The sequence below is a fragment of the Bos indicus x Bos taurus genome, chromosome 21 (genome assembly GCF_003369695.1).
Source record: "Bos indicus x Bos taurus breed Angus x Brahman F1 hybrid chromosome 21, Bos_hybrid_MaternalHap_v2.0, whole genome shotgun sequence".
Classification (NCBI taxonomy): Eukaryota; Metazoa; Chordata; class Mammalia; order Artiodactyla; family Bovidae; genus Bos; species Bos indicus x Bos taurus.
The window spans coordinates 55,151,720-55,177,037 of NC_040096.1; the positions used below are offsets into that span (position 1 = coordinate 55,151,720).

The 25,318-nt window shown below is 38.5% G+C and overlaps 1 protein-coding gene across 6 annotated transcripts in view; it reads right to left on the reverse strand.

Moving 5' to 3' along the window:
- Positions 1–25,318, reverse strand: part of TP53BP1 (tumor protein p53 binding protein 1) — a 71,503-nt gene that overhangs the window by 36,536 nt on the left and 9,649 nt on the right. For 3 of the 6 annotated variants that reach the window (XM_027522031.1, XM_027522028.1, XM_027522029.1), the window contains exons 6-15: positions 24,749–24,907; positions 24,302–24,401; positions 22,611–22,774; positions 20,920–21,049; positions 20,112–20,206; positions 17,370–17,575; positions 8,019–9,345; positions 4,300–4,419; positions 3,328–3,531; positions 210–267 (exon numbers count right to left, since the gene is read on the reverse strand). In XM_027522031.1, coding sequence (XP_027377832.1) covers positions 210–267; positions 3,328–3,531; positions 4,300–4,419; positions 8,019–9,345; positions 17,370–17,575; positions 20,112–20,206; positions 20,920–21,049; positions 22,611–22,774; positions 24,302–24,401; positions 24,749–24,907 — 2,563 coding nt within the window. The remainder of the gene's footprint in view (positions 1–209; positions 268–3,327; positions 3,532–4,299; positions 4,420–8,018; positions 9,346–17,369; positions 17,576–20,111; positions 20,207–20,919; positions 21,050–22,610; positions 22,775–24,301; positions 24,402–24,748; positions 24,908–25,318) is intronic. The other 3 variants (XM_027522030.1, XM_027522033.1, XM_027522034.1) reach the window with 2 other exon arrangements.

Consider the following 25,318-nt stretch of genomic DNA (forward strand, 5'->3'; position numbering starts at 1 on the left):
AAACACCATTAAATATCTTAGTTCTAAATATAGCCAAAGCTTTATTAAAGTATTAATAAGAAAGCCTACAGTTAGATTCAACACACTGCTACATGGTTTACGCTCAAGTTTTGTTTCAAATTTTTTTCCTTTCTTGATAAATTATCTTCCCCTCATTACCAGTGGCTTTGTATATTAAACTCCTCTAAATAGCAACCAGCTCTGGTTACCTGGCAACAGCCTCAGCAACAGCAGTAGATCCATTTTTCCTTTCACCAGCTGCTGGCTCTGAATAAAAACAAAAGAAAGGAAAGAGAAACAGAACTCAGTATCACACCTTAAGACCTCTTAAAAACCTGTTCAGCCCCAATGATACTCTAAAATAATGCTTGAATTTCTGAAGCTATTGAAGGCCTCTTTTCACTATGACATTGAAAAAAATCATAAAAATAAAAACCTGATCTACTAGTATTTGCAACAAATAATAAAAAGGAAATGAGTAAGAATAAAAAGTGAACATGCAAAGATTTCTTAAAATTTAATGACATGTCTTTCTCACTTCCACTGATTTTCTTTCAAACTCCCTACAGAAGACTACTCAGCTTCTCCAGAAATACAATATAATGAATTACTAAGAAGATTTAAAAACGAAAATGAAATTTCTGAATTACCTCTTCTAAGTAAAAAAATCATGTAGTAAAAAAAAAATTCTATTTAAAAATTTCAAAACAAATTTAAAGAAACTTCTGAGAAAGTTTATAAATGTGAAACTAACACAACATTGTAATTCATCTCTACTTCAATAAAATGTTTTTAAAAAGAAAAAACTTTAGTAATTATGCAGGAAAATTGCACAAATTTTAAATAGTGTTAAGAGAACCCACACACAGAAGATACTCAAATTCTTTCCAAAGAGCTTTTGGGACAGATATTTGAAAAATAAGAACGAACCTGTAGTAAAAAATTAAAGGTCATACTGAAAAGAATTCCATGTTCTCAAAGCAATGCCACAGGATTAAAATGTGTTCATTTACCATTAATTCTAGCCTTAGAAAAAATAATAAATACTTTAAAACATTTCTAAAACAGTCATAACCCAATATAATTTGAACAGTTCGTCAAGGAGGCAGCTGAAGCTTGGTGGTCAGAGGCCTGGCTCTGCAACAGAAACCTGGCTCAGGCCCTGGCTCCAGCACTTAGCAGTCCAAGCTGGGGATAAACTTCATTTTGAGTCAGTTTCCTCAAAATAGGACCAACCCAGGGACTCCTGGGGGTCTAGTGGTTAAGACTGCACTTCCACTGCTGTGGACTGGGGTTCAACCCCTGGTCTGGAAACGAATACCCCACAAGCTACACGACCAACCCTCATAGGTTTGTTGTGAGGATAAAATGGGGAAAACTATTAGTATGGTACCTGATTATCAGGAAAGGTAGTAAAATTTACTAATACGGTCATCTTTAACATTTAGCTCCATTTAAGGTCTTCCCAATTTTAACTTCAAATCTAAAGAATCAAAGCTATCGTGTACTCTCTTACTAAGTCCTATCTGATTTCAGAGAAGATGACAATAATGATGAAAATGTTATACTTTATTTCTACTGAGGTTCTAAATTTTCAAATCAATAAGCACTGAGAAGCAGAACTGCACTCTAATTCAGAACCAGACTTCTGGTTCTTGGAACTACTTTGAATTCAGGCTACTTCATTTACTAGCTGTGTGACTCTAGGGAACAAGCTCAACCTTTCTGTGCCTCAGTTTCCTTACCTATAAAATGAGGATAACAACAGGATCTACTTTACAGGTTTGTTATCAGCTTTAATGAGCTGTACATGTATGGCATATACATGTGGCATATAAGAAGAACTCAAAATACATAGCTAAAATTTCTTTTCTTCAATCTCATAGAATCAGAGTTCTTATCAGGTCCACCCACTCTATCTGCAGTCTTTGAAAACTCCCCTTTCATCTCTCTCTCTCAAGAATCTCATTTTTAACCCATTTCCCCTTTGGAGATTTCCTTTCAATCTCTAAACCTCCTTAGGTATCCCTCAGCCTGAAAAAAAAAACAAACCTCCTTCAGTTCTATATTCCCCTCTAACTTGCTGTTATTTTCCCTTCCTTTCTTACCTCAACTTCTCAAAAGTAGAATACATTTGCTGCCTCTTCTCCTCCCCTTTACTCCTCAATTACTGTCAGGACAGGTCCCACCCAACCACTGTACTGAAATAGTTCTTTCTAGAGTCACCCAATGAATCCTAACTGCCAAGTCTAATGTACATTTCCAGATATATCTTTCTAGACCTCACTTCGGCATGTGACATTTTAACTCTCCTCCTCACAGGCTTCCACGGCTTTATACTCTCCTAGCCCTCTTATCTAGGAATATTTCTTATCTAAGATAAGGAATATTCTCCTTATCTAGAGTAATATTCCTTTACAATCTCCTTGATAAAACTTTTTCCTCTCCTAACTCCATTAAATCCCATTTAGAGTCAGATGGATCTGATTGAAACTCCTGCTCCACCTCTTACCAATTACTGTAACAGTAGGTTTAAAACCTCTCTTAGTCTCAGTTTTCTCATCAACAAAATGGAAATAAGATCTACTACAGAGTGCTATCATGAAAACAAAATGTGGATGTAAAGTCATTCTATATTTTTTCTTGTATTATTTCCATATTTAACTGGTCCCAAGATCCCCTCTATTCTGCTATTTATCTCTCAAATTCATCCCCTCATCTCTGAACCACTACTAATGATCCCACTTCCTGGTTAAAGACTGCATTTGCCAGGCAGCAGAACAGAAAATGGGCAAGGAAAGGAATGATGCACAGATTTTTCAAACAATCAACTGATCCTTTAAAAGAAGCAAATCTGACCGTATTACTCCCTGGCTTAAAATTCTTCAGCTTTTCAGCATGATGTAAAAGGCCTTCCAGAATCCAGTCCTGACTTTGCAGCCATTCCCTTGCACCTTCTCTGTATTGCGGCCATACCAAACAACTTGCAATTAATGTGGGAAAGTCAACTTAAACCTACAACCTGAATCCACAATCCTACATTTTCTAGTGACTTCTGAACTCAAACATTTCTGACTATGAAAACCAATTACTTTATATAGACACAAGTTTAATACAGAGATACAAGCAGTACCATAGAGATTATAAAATGGAGCATCTTCAGTAACATGACAGTGACTAGCAAAAACAAAGAATTAAAATTCATGAGAATAAGACTTTACAAATAACATTTCCAGAAGTTTCAATCATTAAAACCAGAAGAAAAAAAATAATTACAGAAGATCTGGAGCCACTAGTTACCCAAGATTAACATAAATTAAAACTTACTTTCCAGGCTAAACTGCAAAGACTCTTCACTTGCCTCAGTCTCAGGACTGACCAATTTCATTCTCAGACACAACTGATCACCCATTTCTGGGGCAGCCCCAGAATCTCCTTTTTCATTCCCAGGTATGGGATCGTTGGTCTCCACCATGCTTTCTGACATGACATCACTGGTTGTTATGGTGCTTTCTGGATAGTTGCTAATACCTGAAAGAAGGGAGGCAGGGGGAAGAAAGAAAGAACACTAAAATACAAACATGAAAAATAACAATTCAAAGTCATCAGTTTGTCTGTTTGGCTCCACAGCTCTGCAGGACTGAAGAGGATTCCTAGGACAGATCCTGTCACAAGTATCAACAACTACGCACTAGTACTGACACCTGGTCTTAAGAAGAGCAACAGGATTCAGTTCCACTTCTGCATCTGGACAAAGGATGCTGCATGAGCCCTCAGCCAACCCACATCTGCCAGCATCAGGCATAGGTAGCAGGAGACTCCAGACGGCATGACTGTTACCTCCCAGCACTGACTAGAGAAAACAAACAGGTTAATGTAGAAGACTACTAGCTGCTTCAGGGAAGGAGGATCTCAATTTTCTTGCCCTGTCAAGCAGCAGCAGACTGATTAGCCAGGGTCCTAAGTAAACAGTATTTCTACCCTACCTGCTTTCCCTTCCTTATAAAACACCTCTAAACCACTGTTTAACACTCAGATACTATGCCCTTGCAAGTAACAGAATAAAACCCTCATAGATATTCTTCCTTCCTTCCTTCACTGTATCCTTTCCTTCCTCTCATCACTGCTCACATTTCCTGGGAGTTAACTCATGGAATCAGACACCATAATCTTATTCTTCCTAAGACAAAAATCAATCTCATCAGGCAGGCCCAACTCCTCAGATATAAAAGAATCACTGGCGTACAGAATGGTATCTCAGAAATTCTGCTTTAAACATCATTACATTTAATCACTCACCAATAGGAGTACTGTGTCTCTTGGGCTCCAATTTTAGGTGCCCAATAAGAGGTGGAGTTGCACCAGTCAATGGTGGAATAATATCACCTTCTTTAGGCAAAGTAAAATGAAATGGAGTTTCTGGAGAAAGCAAGAAACAAACAAACAAAAAAAAAAACCGATGATAAACAAAAAGGAAATCAAAACGTAAGTACACGAAAGGCAAAAGTGAGGAGAACTGCAAGAAATATCCCAATTACTCTTTTCCTTTGCTCCCCAATTCTGCCTCATTCCCAACCCCCCTCCCACATCAGGCCTCTCAACCAACGTCCTACTGTTCTCTCTGCTCATCAACAGAACTGACACAAAGCAGACAACTAGGGAACAGGCAAACAGAGGAAGCCCAAAAGCTCGGAGGTCCTGAGGAACATGGGGTCACAAGGAGCACAGACACATCTGAGCCCCAAGACAGTAAGTAAGCTGGATAGTTTCAAATCTAGACATCTTAATCTTGTGTAATGTTATCTCAAGGAGTTCACTTACAAGCTTTAGCAGCCTGTAGGATTTCTCTATGTTAAAGTCTGATGTTAATACTTGTAATTTACAATCTACTCAAAGAGCAGACAAAGGATTTCATGAGCTAAAAGGACTTCAAAATACTCATTGGTTCTACAAGAAATATACAGGTTTCACAATTCAGCAGTACTAACCAGTTCTAGGCCATAGCAGTGCAATGGTAAATCTCACATGTATGAGCATTCCCATTGTAGATATATTGGTCATTAACGAACATTTGTCTAGAAACAAAACTTTATTTTTTAACTAGGTCTCCATTCCAAATTTCTAATCAGAATTAGCAAATGGCCAAAATCACATTTTTTGAATTCCTAATTATCTCTTTTAATAAAATGACTAAGTTTGGGAGAAAAAAAGAATTATGCCAAACTGCTGTTCTTAAATCTGGCATGTGAAAAGTTATACTTAGTTTCCTGGAATGGCTCAGAATAACTATAATATGGCTTACCCAGTCACTATTCCTTATGAAAATTATTTGTCTAATGTCCTTTCCAGATCACCAAGCAATTCTCTGATTCCCAGGGGACATTTAGTGGGTGCTGTACAAAGGTAATTCTGACACTGTCTACCCAGTTAGTGTTAGTCACTCAGTTGTGTCTGACTCTTTGCAACCCCATGGGCTATGGCCCACCAGGCTTCTACACATGGAATTCTCCAGGGAAGAATGCTGGAGTGGGTAGCCATTCCCTTCTCCAGGGGATCTTCCCGACCCAGGAATCCAAGCCAGGTCTTCTGCATTGCAGGCAGATTCTTTACCATCTGTGCCAACAGGGAAACACAGAGATAGCATCAAATCCCACAAATTAAAGGCTCAGGTCCACAAGATTGCCCCCACTTCAGACACCAATCAGCAGTCCAGGCTTCTAACCAACTAGCTCTGTATCACAGGTTCCCACAAGGATGAAAAGTTCACATGTGCTGCTTAAGAAACTGTGAAGAGCAGAGTGGAAAGTCTCAACGTCCCATCTAACTGGCAAAGAATTCCACCATAGTTATAGCAAAATGAAATGGGCTGGTAGGTAAGTATTCATTCTCTGGCAACTCTTTAAAAAGTTAAGTCCTTCAAATTACTAAAGAACTTAAAGATATAGAAATTAAAAAACAAATACACCTCACAAAGCGTCATACACTCTGAAGACTATTTTACAGAATGTTCATTCCCAGTACAACCATCTGTTCTCTCTCTTGACAGGAACTATCCTTCACATTATGATTAACCATTCAGACTTTTGAAAATCTGTATAAAATCTTTAAGTAGAGCCTTCTACATGACAAACCACAATATGCGAATGTAATATGCAAGCATTAATTACAGAATATCATTTATGAAAAGTTATCTTAGCACTACTGATCCAGTGCATCACTACAACCTAATAGATATTGGCTTATATGGGTAGCAGTGCCATTATCTGGTCTTCAAAGCCTCATTTCCGGATTATCACAAGAGCCTATCGATTACTTTGCCTGCCTGAAGTCTCCCTCTTTCCCCAATCCACAATTCTTTCTGTACAACTAAAGCACCTTTCCTAAAAAACGTGACTTAGATTGATAACAGTACTCAGATAAAATTAAACTATAAAAGTCTTTAATAATGTAGAATACTAGGTCATTCAGATAGTTCTTTGCCATAACTCAGCAGAATTAGAGAAACGGTATAATACAGTTTGGGGCTTCCCTGGTGGCTCAGATGGTGAACAAGTTGCCTGCAATGCGGGAGACCTGGGTTACATCCCTGGGTTGGGAAGATTCCTCTAGAGGAGAAAATGACAACCCACTCCAGTATTCTTGCCTGGAGAATCCCCATGGACAAGAGGAGGCTGGCAGGCTCCAGTTCATGGGGTCTCAGAGTTGGACACGACTGAGCAACGAAGCACATATCATACGGTTTTTACAGGAGGTAAAAGCACAGACTTAGGAATCAGGAGACCGAGGTTCTAGTCCCACTTCAATCATTAACTAGGCACAGGACTTTAGGAAAGAGAGACTGAACCCAACACCCCTTAACCTCCTTTCAGCTACTTTTCATTTCTTGTTCTAAAAAGGAAAAAAAAAAAAAAAATGAGCATCAAATCTAATGAAAGGGAGCAATTTTGAGATGAAAAAAGTACTAACAATCACTCCTAGACAAGAGGTATAAACTAGAACCAGGAAAAGGTATCATCACCCATACTAATAGCCATGATGCTACCTAAACATTGCTTCTCATTTCCATTATCTTTAGAAACTTGCTTTCTTAAGTCTGTATTTTGGTCTTTTGGTTTGTTTTTTAAATTATACTGACTTTGGGCATTCAGAAAGTTTGAATTCTTTTCAGCTAATGTCAGACATGATATTCTAGACATATTTCAGAAATAAGCTATTATTCTCTTTCTGGACTGTATAAAATAGATAAAGGGACTTCCCTGGTGGTCCAGTGGTTAAGAATCTGCCTGCCAATGCAGAGGACACGGGTTCAATCCCTGGTCTGGGAAGATTCCACATGCTGCGGAGCAACTAGGCCCGTGCAACACAACTATTGAGCCCACGAGCCAAAACTACTGAAACCCAAGCAACCTAGAACCAGTGCTTTGCAACAAGAGAAGCCACCACAATGAGAAGCCTGCTCACCACAACTACATAAAGCCCAGCAAAGCAACAAAGACCAAGCACAGCCAAAAATAAATGAAACTTAAAAAAAAATAAAATAAAGCACACAAACTAAAACTTTCCCAGTTAAAGGTTTAAGATGTATATACGTTGAACCGCTGTTAGAAACTGAATATCCGTAAGGAAGAGACCACCACACTTTTTTGAACATGATTTAACTGCGTAACGTAATCAAAAAAGGTCCCTGTACTTCAAGGCCACTGTCCAAATATAAAAACATGGAGCAAGGCTGAGACTTAAGTAGAAAATACCAGATTGGTACAATTTTCTAAATACTTAGAAAATCCATGCTAATTACACCTGAGTTCTAAAGCTGATAAAAACTTCAAATGATCTGATTCCACAAATAATTAAAGCTATAAAAGAAAAAAACCCATATTTTAATTATTGGCTGCTCACAAACATAAATCCAAATTCATTTTCAGCCCTGATGTAACAAGTATGCAGTTCTCGCCTACCTTCCATTCCAAATCATACTTTTTGGTTGGAAACACAGAACAGTTTACAATCACACTCACCACTAGAGCTTTCACAGAAGCTTTGTGAAGCCTGGGCAGAGGCTTTCTCCAGTTGCTGGGCCTCTACACCTGAGTCCACGTGCTCTGCATTAGCCACTTTTGAGTCTTCCCTTAATGTGCTATCGGTTCTCTCTTGTGGTTGGGTCTGCTGCATTTCCTGCTCAGGTCCTAGAGTACCATCTGCTCTCACTAAAGTCAAAGGAGGCTGTGGAGAGTCTGCCTCTACAGATTCTTTTTCTGCAGTCACTGATTTCCGATCTCCTTCACACTCTGCACTCTTTTCTTCTTGGATATCTACTCTATTCTCAGCACATGGTTCTATTTCTGGAGCATCATCCTCCCACGACTGAGAATCTGAGCATTTCTCCACTCCCTCTAAAGGTTCAGAAGAGACATCAACTCTGGGAGATGGTTCCTTCACATCTACAATGACAACACTCGAGTCCTCTGAAGTAGCTTCTTCCCATGCTTCCTGATCCTTATGTTCCAATTCCTGTTCAAGTACTGGAAGCTTCTGGGGAGAATCAATACTTATCACACTGGTTTCAACTTCCATAGCTTCCTGGCATTCTTGTTTGGGGACTTCCTTCCGAAGACCCAGCCCTTGAGACTGCGTTTCAGTCAGAGAAAGATGCAATGTGACACTCTCCATATTTTCTTCTTTGGGCTCCTCTCCTTGACTTTCACAAGGAGTCTCAGGGATTTCTTCCACCTCAGACCCTGAAGACCCCTCCTCTGGATGATGTTCTTTAATTTCTATAGCTTCCTCCTGATCCAACACACTTGAGAGTGCCTCAGATCGAGTAGCTGGAGAGGGAACTGCCTGACTGCCTGAATCACAAGTGAGATCAATACAAACGTCTTCCGCTACAGGTTCTTCTCTGCCTTTGCAAGCGGCAGATAAAATACTAATGTCAACCCTGGTTCCTATGTTGTCCCCCTTTGCTTTGTCATCATTCTGATTCAGTTCTACTTGGCCCTCTTGTGCAGGATCAAGCAGGATACTATCATTTTCAGCAGGAACAAGTTTAGAATTGAGAACAGGAGACATGGGTTCAGTATCCTCAATCTGTGTGTTCTCTCCATCTTCATCAAGCCTGTGAGAACTCAAGCTCTCCATCTTTGGGGACTGGCTATACTCACTTGTAGAAAGCATTAACTTACAAGAATCCCCTGTCAAAGAAAGTCCAAGATCCTCAGTGGAATTCTTTGGTTCAGTCTCTGAAGCTTTAGAACACTCAACAGTCAAAGTTGAACTATGCAACTCCCTACCCTTCTTCTCATCATTTGATCGTTCTTCCAAACTTGGAGATGGAATGAAGATATCCTAAAGAACAAAAACAGACAAATAATCATTTTTTCATAATCGTATTTCTTTTATATCTAGTCCTTCAATTCTAAAATTTCTAAATCAATTACACAAGAATTTTAAACTCCAGGGCCATAACTTCAGAAATACAAGTCATAATCATCAGTCTTTTTTTCATCAACACAAGTCAATGTTTAATGCTTTTCTTGAGAATCACTGATCTACAATAAGCACGATCCAAACAAAAACCTAGAAGTATTCAAGTAGGTAGAAAAACACTTAAATTGACTGCATCTCACTACTAAAATCATGTCATACACTGTATGATGGACTGTTAATTACATAAGAATCACATGAACATAAGCCTACACAGTCCACTTCAGTTCTCACAAAGTGGGAATACGTATAGGCATAACTCAGAGATACTGCAGGTTCAGTTCCAGATCACCATGATAAAGCAAGTCACACAAGTTTCTAGGTTTCTCAGTGTACGTAAATGTTTAAACTATGGAGTCTAAGTGTGCAATAGCACTGTGTCTTTAAAAGATGTACATATCTTAATTAAAAAAAATTTTTAATGCTAAACATCGACTGACAATTCTGGATTGCCACAAATCTTCTATCTGTAAAAAACAAATTACCTGCAAAGCACAATGAAATGAGGTATGCCTATTCTTATTTCATGTCCCACTATTTCAAAACGTGCTGGCACTCACAAAGCAAATGTTAAAATTCAAAGTTTACGATAATCACATTAGTCAACAGATACCACTACACACCAGTGTGGAAGGTGAAGGCTTAGCAGTAAGATGACATCCTGTTGGTAAGGATGCGGAACAACTACAACTGTCATAAACTGCTGGTGGCAATGCAAAAGCTACCACCACGCAGGAAGACAGTTCGGTTCTATCTTACAAAGCTAAACGTACATTAGTGTTACGATATGATCCAGAAATTGTATTTGTACATATTAACCCAAAATAAATAAAATCCTAAGTCCACACAAAGATGTGTACGCAAATGTTCACAGCAGTATCAAACATCCAAAAACTGCAAGCAACCCAAATGTTCACTGAGAGGTGAATAAGTATCCATATCACAGAATAGTACTCAACAATAAAAAGGATTAAAATACTAATACGTGCCAGAATGTGAATGAACCTCAAAAATTAGCTAGGCTAAAAAACTCAAACACAAAACATCATACACTTATCATTCCAATTTTAAGACATTCTTGAAAAGATAAAACTGTAGTGACAGAAGGCAGATGACTGGCTGCCCAGGGTAGAAGTGGGGGAGGGTGGGTGAGGAGGGATCAATCGTAAAGGATTATAAAGAAGCTTTTAGGGTGAGGAAACTGCTCCATACTTCGATGGCGATAATGGTTATACATTTGTATACAACTACCAAAATTCATCAAACTATACACTTAAAATGGCAGTCTCATTTTATGTAAGTAACATCTTTAAAAAATTTAACTCAAAGTTTAATGTTTTTATGTAAGAATTTACATTTAGGGTGTTGTTTTGCTCAACATAAATGCTGTAAAGCTCTAGACATAGCTGATAAGGCATTCACTTCCTATGATTTTTAAGAGAATGAGGAATCAAAGTATGTTGCCAAACATTCTGTGCATTCATTAACTTCTGATATTTCAATGTTTGGTCTTACTGTTTACCCTTTCAGATTATAAAAACAGTAATAAATTTTATCTGCTCATATACTCCCAAGCATGACTGCATAAAATTGGTTCAACATTTCTAATGGCAATTTGACAATACACACAGCCTTGAAACCTTATATACTCCTTAGTCAAATAATTCCACTTCCAGGAAATTATTTGATGAAAATACACTGAGATTTAGCTACAATGCTGTTCAATACTAAAAGTATTTAGAAAAGGAAACAATATGATATATCCTAAATATCTACAGATAGGAGATTCATTTAAAAATTACGATATACCTAACACGATGGAAGACTTTATAACTTACATAAAATTGTACATGAGTATTAAAAAAATATAGAGAGAAGCAGGCTATACATTAAATAGAAACATTTTCTAAAGAAGTTTATGAATACACATTTTATTGTGGTCTACACATTTTTACATAATTTCCATGTTTTTTAAGTTATTAATAATACATAAATACCATTAAAAAGTTACAAGCAGTCATTTGAGATAACTGATGATCTTAGTTTCACTTATTTGTATGTTACACACGTTTTATAAGAAATTATGTATTTTTTAATAAAAAGTCAATTCACAAAGGCTTATAGATAAGACATTGCTAATAAAATTATAAGTAACAATTGTTTTTGAAAGTCAAACTCATATAAAAATAACCATCTCAAAATGAGCATTTACAATGCGCAACCACCACCTCTATCTACTCTGAAAACATCTTCATCACTCCAAAGGGAAATCTCATACCCATTAAGCAGTTGTCCCCATTCTGAATATGCTTTAAGAGTTATCAAGGTAAATATTTATGTGATTTTTTACAGAATTTTTTCAATATATGTATAATTTTTGTCAGCAAAGTAAAATTTCAGGGGCTAACCAGCCTAACAATAAACTTTATTTCTTAAAAGGCTTCCTGGATCTAGTATCTTGCCCCTAATAATCTCTGAAGGCTTAGTCAGAATAATAAAGTTAAGTGGAAAAAAAACAAAAAAACCCCTCAGAGCTCTGGATAAAGACTAATGAAGAATTGTCAGGATTTGCATCAATGAGTCAACCAGTCTAGACTCAATACAGACCTAAATCCATAGCATCCAAGCAGTCAAAACTGGTCTCTCACACAGTTTAAAAGCCACTAATAAAATCATCTATATGTGTATCAAGAATAAGAAAGTGTTAAATATCAAACTATTTTCTACTAATCCTCTCCTCAGCCCTCACACCCTGGTGAAGGATCAAAAAGGCTACGCAATTAACAAATATATTAAGGAAAAAAAGAAATAAATACATGAAGTTACCTTTATCTCAGTTTTCTCTTGATTAGTAATGATTTTATCACAAATAAACAGATCTCACAACATCAAAATTAGGTTGACTTGGATTCCCGTAACCAAAGTACAGAAAAAAAAAAAAAAAAAACAGATGTACAAAGGTGAGCCATTAAGAATAACATAAGGAGTTTGATACACAATGAAAAAGTACGGAGCTCCCAAATAAAAACAACGGATTTAATACACACATTTACTTTAACTTCTTTCAAAAATCCCACTAAGGAACGGTATAGCAATTTAAAAAAAAAATTAATTTTCAAGAAAAAGAACACGAAGAAAAGATTACCACAATAAAATTTTAGAAGAGTGATCATCTATTCAGCGGACTAGTGAAAACTGAATTCCTAAGACAGCAGTAGGGAAAGCTAAGATGTAACCCAAATTACACCTCAGAATCACCATGCCCCAAAAAAGATTCAGGACTTGGCAGCAGCCCAGGTAACTCCGGAAGTGGTGATGAGGGCAGAGCTAAAATCAGGACTGACTGACTGGCTGGAAATCTATTTAAGAAGCAGTTTAATCCCCAGATCCTCTCTCCCTGAGCCTTGTCCTCCCTGGAGAGAGTGAAACGTAACATCCCTGAACTGGAGGACAGGGGACACAGTTATCAGAAAGTACCATACTGGAAATTGGGAAATTAAATGAAAATTTACACTGAATAGAACCTGCCCCTGTCTCTAAACATCCCCAGTCCTCTTTCATCATAGATTTCTAAAGTAATGGCAGACAACAGGGAACCTGAATAAGACCAGATAAATCAAGATACTGACATTAGGAGACCCCAGAAATGGCCCTACAGATAACACTACAGTGAATACCAGAAACAAGAAGCACCAACCACTAATTCAGAACTTCTAATCTGTTTTCTAGGATTTCACTCTTAAAGGAGGCAGACAATCAAGTATTTACCATCACACTCTTAAATTAGAGGAAAGCCTCTAATTCAAAAGTGAAACACACAACAAAACTAAAATGTATTTGAAGAAATAGTGATCATTACAGGGAGAAAATGTCTCAAAAACTACTGTTATTAGGGAGATAAGATAGCATTTGGAAAACTCAGCAGTGGCCACAGGACTGGAAAACGTCAGTTTTCATTCCAATCCCAAAGAAAGGCAATGCCAAAGAATGCTCAAACTACCGCACAACTGCACTCATCTCACACGCTAGTAAAGTAATGCTCAAAATTCTCCAAGCCAGGCTTCAGCAATACGTGAACCGTGAACTTCCTGATGTTCAAGCTGGTTTTAGAAAAGGCAGAGGAACCAGAGATCAAATTGCCATCATCTGCTGGATCATGGAAAAAGCAAGATTCCAGAAAAACATCTATTTCTGCTTTATTGACTACACCAAAGCCTTTGACTGTGTGCATCACAATAAACTGTGGAAAATTCTTCAAGAGATGGGAATACCAGACCACCTGACATGCCTCTTGAGAAACCTATCAGCAGGTCAGGAAGCAACAGTTAGAACTGGACATGGAACATAGGAAAAGGAGTATGTCAAGGCTGTATATTGTTACCCTGCTTATTTAACTTCTATGCAGAGTATATCATGAGAAAGGCTGGGCTGGAAGAAGCACAAGCTGGAATCAAGATTGCTGGCAGAAATAATCAATAACCTCAGATATGCAGATGACACCACCCTTATGGGAGAGAGTGAAGAGGAACTCAAAAGCCTCTTGATGAAAGTGAAAGAGGAGAGTGAAAAGGTTGGCTTAAAGCAAAACATTCAGAAAACTAAGATCATGGCATCTGGTCCCAACACTTCATGGGAAATAGATGGGGAAACAGTGGCAGACTTTATTTTTGGGGGCTCCAAAATCACTGCAGATGGTGATTGCAGCCATGAAATTAAAAGACGTTTACTCCTTGGAAGGAAAGTTATGACCAACCTAGATAGCATATTCAAAAGCAGAGACATTACTTTGCCAACAAAGGCCCATCTAGTCAAGGCTATGGTATTTCCAGTGGTCATGTATGGATGTGAGAGTTGGACTGTGAAGAAAGCTGAGTGCCTAAAGGATTGATGCTTTTGAACTATGGTGTTGGAAAAGTCTCTTGAGAGTCCTCTGGAATGCAAGGAGATCCAACCAGTCCATCCTGAAGGAGACCAGTCCTAGGTGTTCTTTGGAAGGACTGATGCTAAAGCTGAAACTCCAATACTTTGGCCACCTCATGCGAAGAGTTGACTCATTGGAAAAGACTCTGATGCTGGGAGGGATTGGGGGCAGGAGGAGAAGGGGACAACAGAGGATGAGATGGCTGGATGGCATCACCAACTCGATGGACATGAGTTTGAGTAAACTCTGGGAGTTGGTGATGGACAGGGAGGCCTGGCATGCTGCAATTCATGGGGTCGCAAAGAGTCAGACACGACTGAGCGACTGAACTGAAGATAGTATACCCATAAAATGACAAAATGCTAATCTTTTTTTAAAAGGGAGAACATTTGAGAAAAAAAAAAGTATAGAAATTAAAAACCCAAGAGTAGAATAATTGCTCAGAGAAAGGTTAAAAGATGGTTAAACCTAGTAATTGCGCTCCTAATTATATATAATGAGAGAAATAAATTATGACTACATATAATAGATATAACACACATTCATGGAGAAACTTGTGCATGAATGTACATAGCATTATTTATAACCAAAAAGGGGGGAAACAACCCAAATGTCCATCAACAGATAAATGGACGAATAAAATGTGATATGTACACACACAGTAGGAGAAGGCAATGGCACCCCACTCCAGTACTCCTGCCTGGAAAATCCCATGGAGGAGGAGCCAGGTGGGCTGCAGTCCATGGGACTGCTAAGACGCAGGCGCGACTGAGCGACTTCACTTTCACTTTTCAGTTTCATGCATTGGAGAAGGAAATGGCAACCCACTCCAGTGTTCTTGCCTGGAGAATCCCAGGGACGGGGAGCCTGATGGGCTGCTGTCTATGGGGTTGCACAGAGTCGGACACGACTGAAGCGACTTAGCAGCAGCAGCATACACACAGTATTCTTCAAAATTAAAAGGAATAAAGTTCTAATACATACCACAACATGCATGAACTGTGAAAACATTATACTGAAGAAACCAATCACAAATTGTATAATTCTGTATAATACTGTATATGAAATACCCAGAACAGGCAAAATCATAAAGACACAAAGTAGATTAGTGATTGAATAGGGCTGGGAGTAGGGGAAATGGAAATGACGGTTAATAAGCATAGGGTCTTTTTATTGGAGGGAGTGTGATGAAAACGTTCTAAAATTAGAATGTCAGGAATAACTGCACAATTTATACTAAAAGCCACCTGACTGTACACTTTAAAAGACTGAACAATATGGTGCGTGAGTTAAATCTCAATAAAGTGGGGGCTTTTTAATTAAAAAAAAAAAAAAAAACAGTTGAGGAAATCATCCAGAAAGTTAAAGAAAAGGAGAAAGGGAGATGGGAAGTAGGGCACAAAATAATAAAAATAAAACTACAAGACTATTCTAGGAGTTTGAATATCCAAATAATAGGTATTCCATGAAAAAAAAGAAGAAATTAAATAATTAAATGTCCCTGAACTGAACAACTTGACTTTCCAGATTGAGAGAACTAACAAATACAAAATAAAAATAGACTTATGTCAAGGATCTGGAAGTTTTAGAACACTGGGGATAAAGAGAAAATTCTATAAGATTCCAGTAAGGAAAAATAACAGCTCACATATTAAGGAACAAAATCAAACCGGACAGGGACATGCCTGGTGGTTGAGTGGTTAAGAATCCTCCTTGTAATGCAGGGGATTCGGGTTCAATCCCTGGTTGGAAAACTAAGATTCCATATGCTGCAGGGCAACTAAACCCATGTGTCACCATATAGATCCCATGTGCAACTAAGACCCAATGTAGCCAAATCAGTAAATAAATACTAAAACCAAAAATCAAACTGGCCACACTCCTCAACAGCAACACTGAACTTTGAAGATGGTGAAGCTATGCTTTCAAAAAGTTTAAAGGAAAATTATTTCCAACATAAAATTCTATACTCCTACAAACTATGAATCAAGTATGAGAGTAGAAAGTCTGCTACTAAAGAATGTCCTCCACCAAAATGAGGGCATAAATCAAGCACGAAGACATGGAGCCCAAGAGGAATCCAACACAAAGACAGGTAAGGACAATCTGCAGACAGTGGAAGGGAGGTGACAGTTCTACACCGGGAATAGAAGGCAATAGCACAGATTAGGAAACAGGAGGCTCCCAAAAGTGGTTTCTCCAAATAGAAGTTTGAGGCCCTTGAACATCTGGAAAAGAAATTTTCATTAATAACATCTGGTAGAAAGCCTAGGGTTGATTTAGTGAGAAGTTAGTGGCGTTAAGGTAGAATAATGATTAATGCTGCCTTTCAATTTCAAAGTAACATTTCAAGAACTTTAAAGACATAGTATAAAATTTAAACATAAAAAGTACATCAGATAGTAGGTGACTCTGGAAATGTTCTAAAACTAGACCATGACAGGTGCACAAGTCTATTGCTATTGTTGTTGTTCAGTCACTCAGTTGCGTCTGACTCTGCAACCCCATGCACTGCAGCACGCCAGGTTTCCCTGTCCTTCACCATCTCCCACAAGTGTATAAGTTTACTAAAATATCACTAAACCACACACAAAATGGGTGAGTTTTATGGTTTGTAAATTATACCTCAATGCTGCTGCTAAGTCACTTCAGTCGTGCCTGACTCTGTGCAACCCCATAGATGGCAGCCCACCAGGCTTCCCCCTCTCTGGGATTCTCCAGGAAAGAACACTGGAGTGGGCTGCCATTTCCTTCTCCAATGCATGAAAGTGAAAAGTGAAAGTGAAGTCGCTCAGTCATGTCCGACTCTTAGCAACCCCACAGACTGCAACCTACCAGGCTCCTCTGTCCATGGGATTTTCCAGGCAAGAGCACTGGAGTGGGTTGCCGTTGCCTTCTCCATACCTCAATACAGTTGCTTAAAAAAAAAGACGTTAGGAGGAAAAAAGTATTCTACAATACTCACATGAGAAAACTCAGGCTGGGACGGAATAGGAAGTGAACCAGGAGTGAAGACTGGTGTGCTCTGAGATACTGGTGTCGAGGCTTGTGGTGATATAGTGGGCTCAGTGGGGAGAGGGGGGTTTTCCATCTCTGCTGGCTCATCACCTTGGAGTTTCTTCTGAAAAGACTCTCCTCCTTCAGATAACACTGACATATCCATTGGCTCATCTAGTTTAAAATATTGAAAACAAATTGAGAAAGAAGCACTCATCAGTACTATTCATGTTCCAATACCACTAGTAATTATATTCAGAGATTTTCACTCCTAAAAAAAAAAAACAGTGACTTGATTTTTAGAAAAACCGATAGGTTAATAGAAGATTGAGTCCTAGAAATCTAGCAATACTTTATTCCCCCAGGGGAGGGAAGTCCACACTCCTAAAATACTCAGATATAAATTAAAACAGGGTTCATCTAGGGACACCCATCCATCTATATAATAGCAAATTAACTTGGTTCCTTTGAGCCCCTTTCCTGATTATAGCTCAGTTTTCATACTTTGCTCAGGAACACCCAGATTAATGGCATCTAATTTAACCACAGGCCGTGAAAGGCAGTGAACTTGCTCACCACGCTCAGTACACATCTAGAGAGGTATGAACTCATTTTATTTGTATTAACGACTGTTAAGTGCAGAGGTGGATGCTAGGACAAATAAAGGAGGGGGGGAAATGTATCAATGTCAGTCAGTAATGATTTATCAAAGAACTAAATATAGGACACTAACCCTGGGACAAACTGCTCAGGAGGGAAACACACAAACAAAACACAAAATACTGCTTTCCCATAGTACTCTCTCCACCTGTAGGCTAGCAGGACCTTCCTCAGAGGCAGCCTAGCTGGTATTTGATTCATCAAGTCTTTTCCCCTATCTTACAACTTGAAGCCCCAAACAGGCTTCCCTTTAGACCACTCTCACATACTACCCACACCATTTAGTTTTTCCCTATAATCAAACTACCAGCTCCCCCAAACCTCAATGCCTACCTATCCTGGCTGCTTCGCTTGGTGTCACATGCACGCTCCAATCTAGACAGGTTTGGGAACTGGTGCTGTAGACCTTAATTACACTACCACAGCTGTGTTAAGTAATTTCATATCTTTTGATCTTTATCACCATGACAAAGCACTTATTAAGGACTGTTCTAAGCACTACATATAAAAAGGCTTTAGGTTAATATTCTTAGACATAAAAAAAAAAACAAGAAGCATACACAGTCCCACAGTTATTCACATATTAAGCAAATACATTAAATCTAAAATATAATTGAGAAGGGAGAATACAATATGTTACATGAAAAAAAAAAGAACACAGAATCATATACATAACATGATCCCAACTGTGTAAACATCCTTCTTTATATTCATGCACAGAAAAACTCTGAAAGGAAATAAGCATATCCAAATACTAATTTACATCTGGGTTGTGGTATCACAGGTTGATTTTCTCTTCTCATTACTTTCCCATATGCTTTCCAAACTTTCTACTGTAAGTAGTAACTATGTTTACAGTAAGGGAGAAAGCATTTTTAATATATTTTTTATATATCTTCAGTGTTCACACTACAGAGAGAAAAAAATAAGATCAAGGATAAACCAAATTTAATTTGCATTAACAGTATTTTTTGCATCAACAGAATGGATTCACTTTTATTTTTCACCGAAGATATCTAATCCCGTTATGCTTAGAACGGTATTAGTCCGCATGGATACACCTACATTGATTTCAAGAGAAAATAACCAGACACAAACTCTTTGACAGAAGAAAAGTCTAAGATTAAATTTGTCACAGGTAAATTAAAACTCATTAACACAGGCTTTGGTGGTAGGTGCCCAAGTTAAAATCCTGCCTCTGTGACTTAGCTGTGAAATCTCTCTGTGCCTCCATTTTCTCATCTGTAAAATGGGGATAAAAGTAACACCTACGTCTCAGAACTGTTGTGAGAATTAAAAAAAAAAAAAAAAAACACACAAAAAGAAGCACCTAGAACTGAAGAGAAACACAAAGAACAGTGCCTGGCATAAACTAAGCATTCAATAAATATTAGCTATTGTACCATTATAGCTATGTGAAAGAAGGAAAAGGGAAAAAACCATGAAATTCACTGGAAAAGGCTTTGTATAGGAGGAGGAATTTGAAATCTCTTGAGTGACTAGAACAGGGCCAAAGAGGTTTAGATAATGACATAGGTAAAAAGGAAATCTCTCCTGTGAATAAAGTAATATAAAATCACTACGTCCTCAAAGGAGGAAGGGAATGAAGTCAAAATTTCTACCACCTGCCCCTAACCACTCTGGCTAAAACTGCTTCGATAATAGCAAAATAACCTATAAAGAACAAAAGAAACAATTTTTGGTTCCCTCTGACTAGGAACTTGTTACCATGTTGTTGGAGAGTATTAGGCCAATCGTAATAAAATTCTTCACTATGTTAATTCATCTGAGTTCAACTTTAACAATTTTCCCTTAAGGGTCTTTTCAAAAATTAAGTTGTCAATACAGAACTCAGAAAAATCAGTGCGAGAAGAGCAAAAAACTGAGGAGAGCACTTCACACTAGGCCACAATGCTGAAGGTTAGACTTGAGTCCTAGTGAATAGTTCCGGTCTCAGTGTTCTAACATAGAAAGAAACAATACACACTGCAGGGCAGAAGTGCTGCTCCACTTCTCATCTGAGATCGACAGACAGATCAAGAGAGCTCACCTTTTCTCCCTTCTTGCTCTGTGGGACTGCTAGGGACGATAAAGGGGGTGGATCGGAAAGCATCAGGGGAAGGAGCAACAAGATCTGAGGAATTCCTTTATGTAAAGAGAGAAGCACAGGTTATTTCACCAGAGCCACAGTTTTCCATTTGTTTTCTACTTCTCAATAACAAAAATATCTAAGTCATTCAAACAATACTTATTAGTATTTCTCTCAAACAGCTGAGATTGGTAGAAGGGCCATGAGTAATACTTGAATAACTATTTCTCATACCAGACGTATCCAAAATCAGACTAAAAAAATAAAAAAAGATTATGGGAAAAGCCATATAATTACAAAAGAAAGTAACTGATTGGATACAAGGACATTATGACTGAAAAGCACGATGAGAAAAGTGCTTAAAAAAAAAACCATTCAACTGCAGATGTGAGACAAATATTCACTCCTGCACACAGATAAAGAAATCCAATTATTATCAACTCTAGCATAACCCCTTCTGCACCCCTATGCCATTAAATGGGAAGAACTGTTAGTCAAATGGAGCAGCAAGCAGCTTATTTTAGACATGTAAGAGTCTCTAAATAACTGGGCAATTTCTTCCCTGGTAAAACCTTTGGGCTCCAAATGGGAAAGCAGATCTACCTGTCTTCAATAATTCCATAAGTTCTTATTCCCCCAAATTCTTAAGCCTAGAGTTTACTTCTTTGCTTCAAAAGACTTCTGGACTACCAATTTTAGTTCTTTCAACCTTAGCCTTAAAACCATAAGGCACATGTTTCCCTGAAAGGGCTATTTTCAGCTTACTCACGTGGAAAGACTCTCCTGAACAAGGGATCTCTGACCAGAGAGCTGCAGGAGGTGCAAAGTGGTAGCAGGTGTGGAGGCCAGAGAACACCCACCTTCCTCCCTTAAAGGAGTAGAGCAACCATCAGAAGCCACTGAGAAAAAAAAAATTCCAGTTGCATTTACTTCTCATATTGACATTACTGAACTGTCAAAAAACAAAAAACACTCAGTGCTACCAAAAGAGTAATATTCATGTATGGTTTGATCCCCTGGAGACGGGAATGGCTACCAACTCCAGTATTCTCGCCTGGAGAACTCCATGGACAGAGGAGCCTGGTGGGCTGTAGTCCGTGGAGTCAGTCAGACACAACTGAGCAACTGACAAAACAGAATGGCATTCTAACACAAATCTTGAGTAACAGTTAAACACCCCCCTCCCTAATAAATTATGAATTTCTTTAAAAAAGAATTCACAAGAAAAACTACTTAGTCTTTTCCACCATGATCGAAGCTTGGAGAGGAAAAGCCAGAACCCTTAAACCTCTCCTTGGCTGCTCTTTCTTGTGACGTTTCTATTGTAGTGAGTGAGTCTTCTACTTCAAGTTCTACCTAAGGTGAAGTAAAGTTCATGCCATGATGCAGATGAGAGAAATCAAAACAATATGTATGACGCCTGATAATATAAATGCAGCAATTTTCATGATTAGAACCTGGGCTCCTCAAAGGAGAGAAAAAATACTAATGCCTAAGTAAAAGGATATATGAGCAGCTATTAGTGATTTATACTATGAAGAGTCTCCTGTGGGTCCCTTCTCCTTAGCAATGAATTGAGTATCTGCTGTTTTAATTGCAAAAATAAAGAAATTTCTTAAACACAACCTTGTAACTTTAGTGAGAGTCCAGAAAAGGCTTCATGGTGACCCTCTGTATGTCCTGCACACATTCACAACACAGTAAAGGAATATAACCTTCTCTTCTTCCCTACTTACAACCAATACATCATAATTTGCTGATTGTGACTAAAGCTTTTTGGCCCTGTGAGGCTGCAGAACAGGCCATTGGTGGGGGTTAACAAAATCTGAAACAAATACCATTCTGCTTCTGAAAGTATTATGTTCTTTCTGCTAGATCATAAATTCCTATTTGTGGTATGTGAACTAATAAACAGATGAATAAGTAGACTATTACCCAGATGAATATAAAAATCTTCACTTAATTATCATATTATTTAAGATTTGAAGACTTATGATAACAGAAATAGCTGCTCAGTCCATAACATTAAATCTGCTATATTATTATTATTCAATATCTCCATTTCCAAAAGAGAAAGAAAATTATGCTAAAATGTTAAATAGCAATCATTTCCAAAAAGCCCTTCTCATTAATTAGCTAGAAATATACTTTCCTTCTGTATCACAAACAAGTCTGCATACCTACAAAGTGCCTTATAACTTAAAACAGTAGCTTCAGAACAGAAATAAAAGTTCAGACCTTCAGAAAAGAAGAGCTACAGCAACTAATTATTCTTTGTACCGGTTTTATTGCTCTGATCCGGAGAAGGCAATGGCACCCCACTCCAGTACTCTTGCCTGGAGAATCCCAGGGACGGGGGAGCCTGGTGGGCTGCCATCTATGGGGTTGCACAGAGCTGGACACGACTGAAGTGACTTAGCCGTAGCAGTAGCAATATTGCTCTGATCAAACAATTTGTACCTGTTTTATTGCTCTGATCAAACAAGTCTTCCTGGGTTGACAAAACCTCAGGCTCTGGTGACTTCTGAACCTGCATCCCACCTTCTGGAAGTTCTTGAGCAGAAGTCTGTTCTTTTGCTTCCATAGCAGCAGACACTGTGGGACTAGAAGGCATGTCCTCTGACCTAGGAAATTCATATCACCAGAATAAAGAATTACTATGTTCAAAGGCTTTCATCTTTGAACCAAGAAGCTTTTCCTAGTCTGTGTTTTCCTTTATTAATTTCAAAACCTTCAAAAACTATTTGTTAAAAGTGAAATAAGCTACTCTTTATAATGAAGCAAAGCTCTCAGCCTCTTTCAAAGTGTGTCTCAGTCTCTCACACAGCAAAATCTCTTTCTCCATGCTGCTCACTGCAATGCTGCATGCTGTCCAAGATATCTGATCAGTGGTTTAGGGATTTCTGCTGCACATGTTGTTATCTAGATGTGCATGAAGGTGTGTGATCAAGGGCACAACAATGCCAGAAGGAACAACGACCTTGCACAGAAAGGGCCTGGATGTAAATTATCCTGTGTATCATCCACACACGTTATCTTCTGCTGACCTTTTTCTCTTTTTTAAATATTTGTTTGCTTGTGCCAGGTCTCTGTTTCGTCATGAAGGATCTTTAGCTGCAGCACGTAGGATCTAGTTCCCTGACCAGGGACTGAACCCAGGCCCCCTGCACTGGGAGGTGGAGTCTTAGCTACTGGACCATCAGGGAAGTCCCTGCTGGCCTTTTTGATTTGATCTACTCAACCTAAGGCCCAAATCAAAACTCTCACCACAAATACTACTTACACGTGTAAGACACTCACTGCTGGCTCTTTTCCAGAGACTTATGAGGTTTACCTACTCAGCCATTCCCCAGAGTAAATAGGATAGCAAAATCAGCTAAAGAGCAATTTCCTAAAGAAGAGTGGGAAAAGTCAGCTGCAGTTTAGCTGGGTGTTTTGCATTAGAAAGCTGACCTCTCTTTATATTCAACTTTGTTCAGTACGGTATTTCCCACTGGTTCTAACTAAAGGAAGAAACAACAGAATACTAAATCTTTATTCATTCCCTCCTCCCAAATGGAAACATCTCACTTGTCCTCTGCCATACCTAAACCTGAACTACTGACTAGAGATAATGCTGTTTGGAATATAGCAATCACCACAGGCAGAAAAGAGATCAACTGGTCATTCCTACCAACTTAAGAGACTAAAGGACATGCAGAAAGAACACTTCCCTATTTATCTTCTGTCATAAACTACCAGATGCAGGATACCTGAGGAAACAGAGCAATCTGGGTGCTCCTCAGGTATAAAAACAGTGGACTTCCAAATACAATATTCCTGTGACTCCTATAACAGAGAAGCTAGAAAGACATCCCACAGAGACATGGTGCCTCTGCAGACAAAGAACAGAGAGGAGTAGCAACCAAGAATAAAGGGGTCATCCTCACAATTACAACAGCAATAAATTGGATTTTTAATATGCCTAAAGATAAGGACATAATAAAAATTCATAAACAATAAATGTTTCCACTGAACCAAAAATATGCCCAGGGAAAGAGGGGAAAAAAGAAAATCAAGAATTTCTAAAAATGTTTCCACCTGGCCAAGTGAAATAAGTACAACCCGACAGCAAACACCCAAAAACACTTTCTAGGAAGAAGTTGGTTTACCTTTCAGGTGGTGCATTTTGCTCTTCCACCACAGGGACATCCTTGCTGGGCTGTTCTGCCACGCGAGTATCTTCATTAGACTGTTCTTCATGCTTAATTGCTTCAAGTTTCAAGTTTTAGAAGAAGATAGGAAGGAGATATTTAATTTTTCAAAATACTAGAAGTAGTCCCAAATGCTTTTTAAAGGGCAAAGATTTTAAAGAAAGAAATACAAACTGAGAATATACACAAGTATATCATTCCAAAAAGGAAAACAGCCTTTACCCACTTACCAAAAAACCTTAGTGTGCAAGCCATCAACTGATACGTATTTGCCAGACAACTCTACTTTACTATATTTAGATTACCTTAACTTACATAGCCATAAAATACATCAAGGAAAACACAACTAGCGTGGGAGTAAAATACTTATCAACAATTCTAAATGCCAGAACACACATTACGTACCAATATTAGCATCCACACCAGATAGCCGAGTATATCCAGAGTTGGTGGTTACTGACTGTAGAGGCTCTCTGTCTATTTCATATGGCACAGTTTGTTCTTCAATATCCTGGCTCTGGGAGAGTTCCAGAACCCCAAAGCCCATCTGTGATGAGGCAGGATCTAGGAAGAAAACCCCAAGAAATCAGGAATCATCCCATATTATGCGCTATGTAAGGTGCTGCTGCTGCTGCTAAGTCGCTTCAGTCGTGTCCGACTCTGTGCGACCCCATAGACGGCAGCCCATCAGCTATCCTTCAGCAAAAGGCCATACTAAGTCCTTCACATCAAAGCCCTGCCCCACCTCTGCAAGTTTTTTCAAAATAAAACTAAAGGAAAGGGGGGGAATGCATAATAAAGCAAAAAACTGAACTATAAAACCTTACAAATACCTAATAAAGGCAGACTATGTCTACTTTCTAAAGAAATACATAAATGCCACACACGCACGCATGCACACACATGCACGGCAGTGTAGTTCAGATTGTAATTCCACCCTACAAGGCATCCATCTCCCAAATATCTGAAAAACGA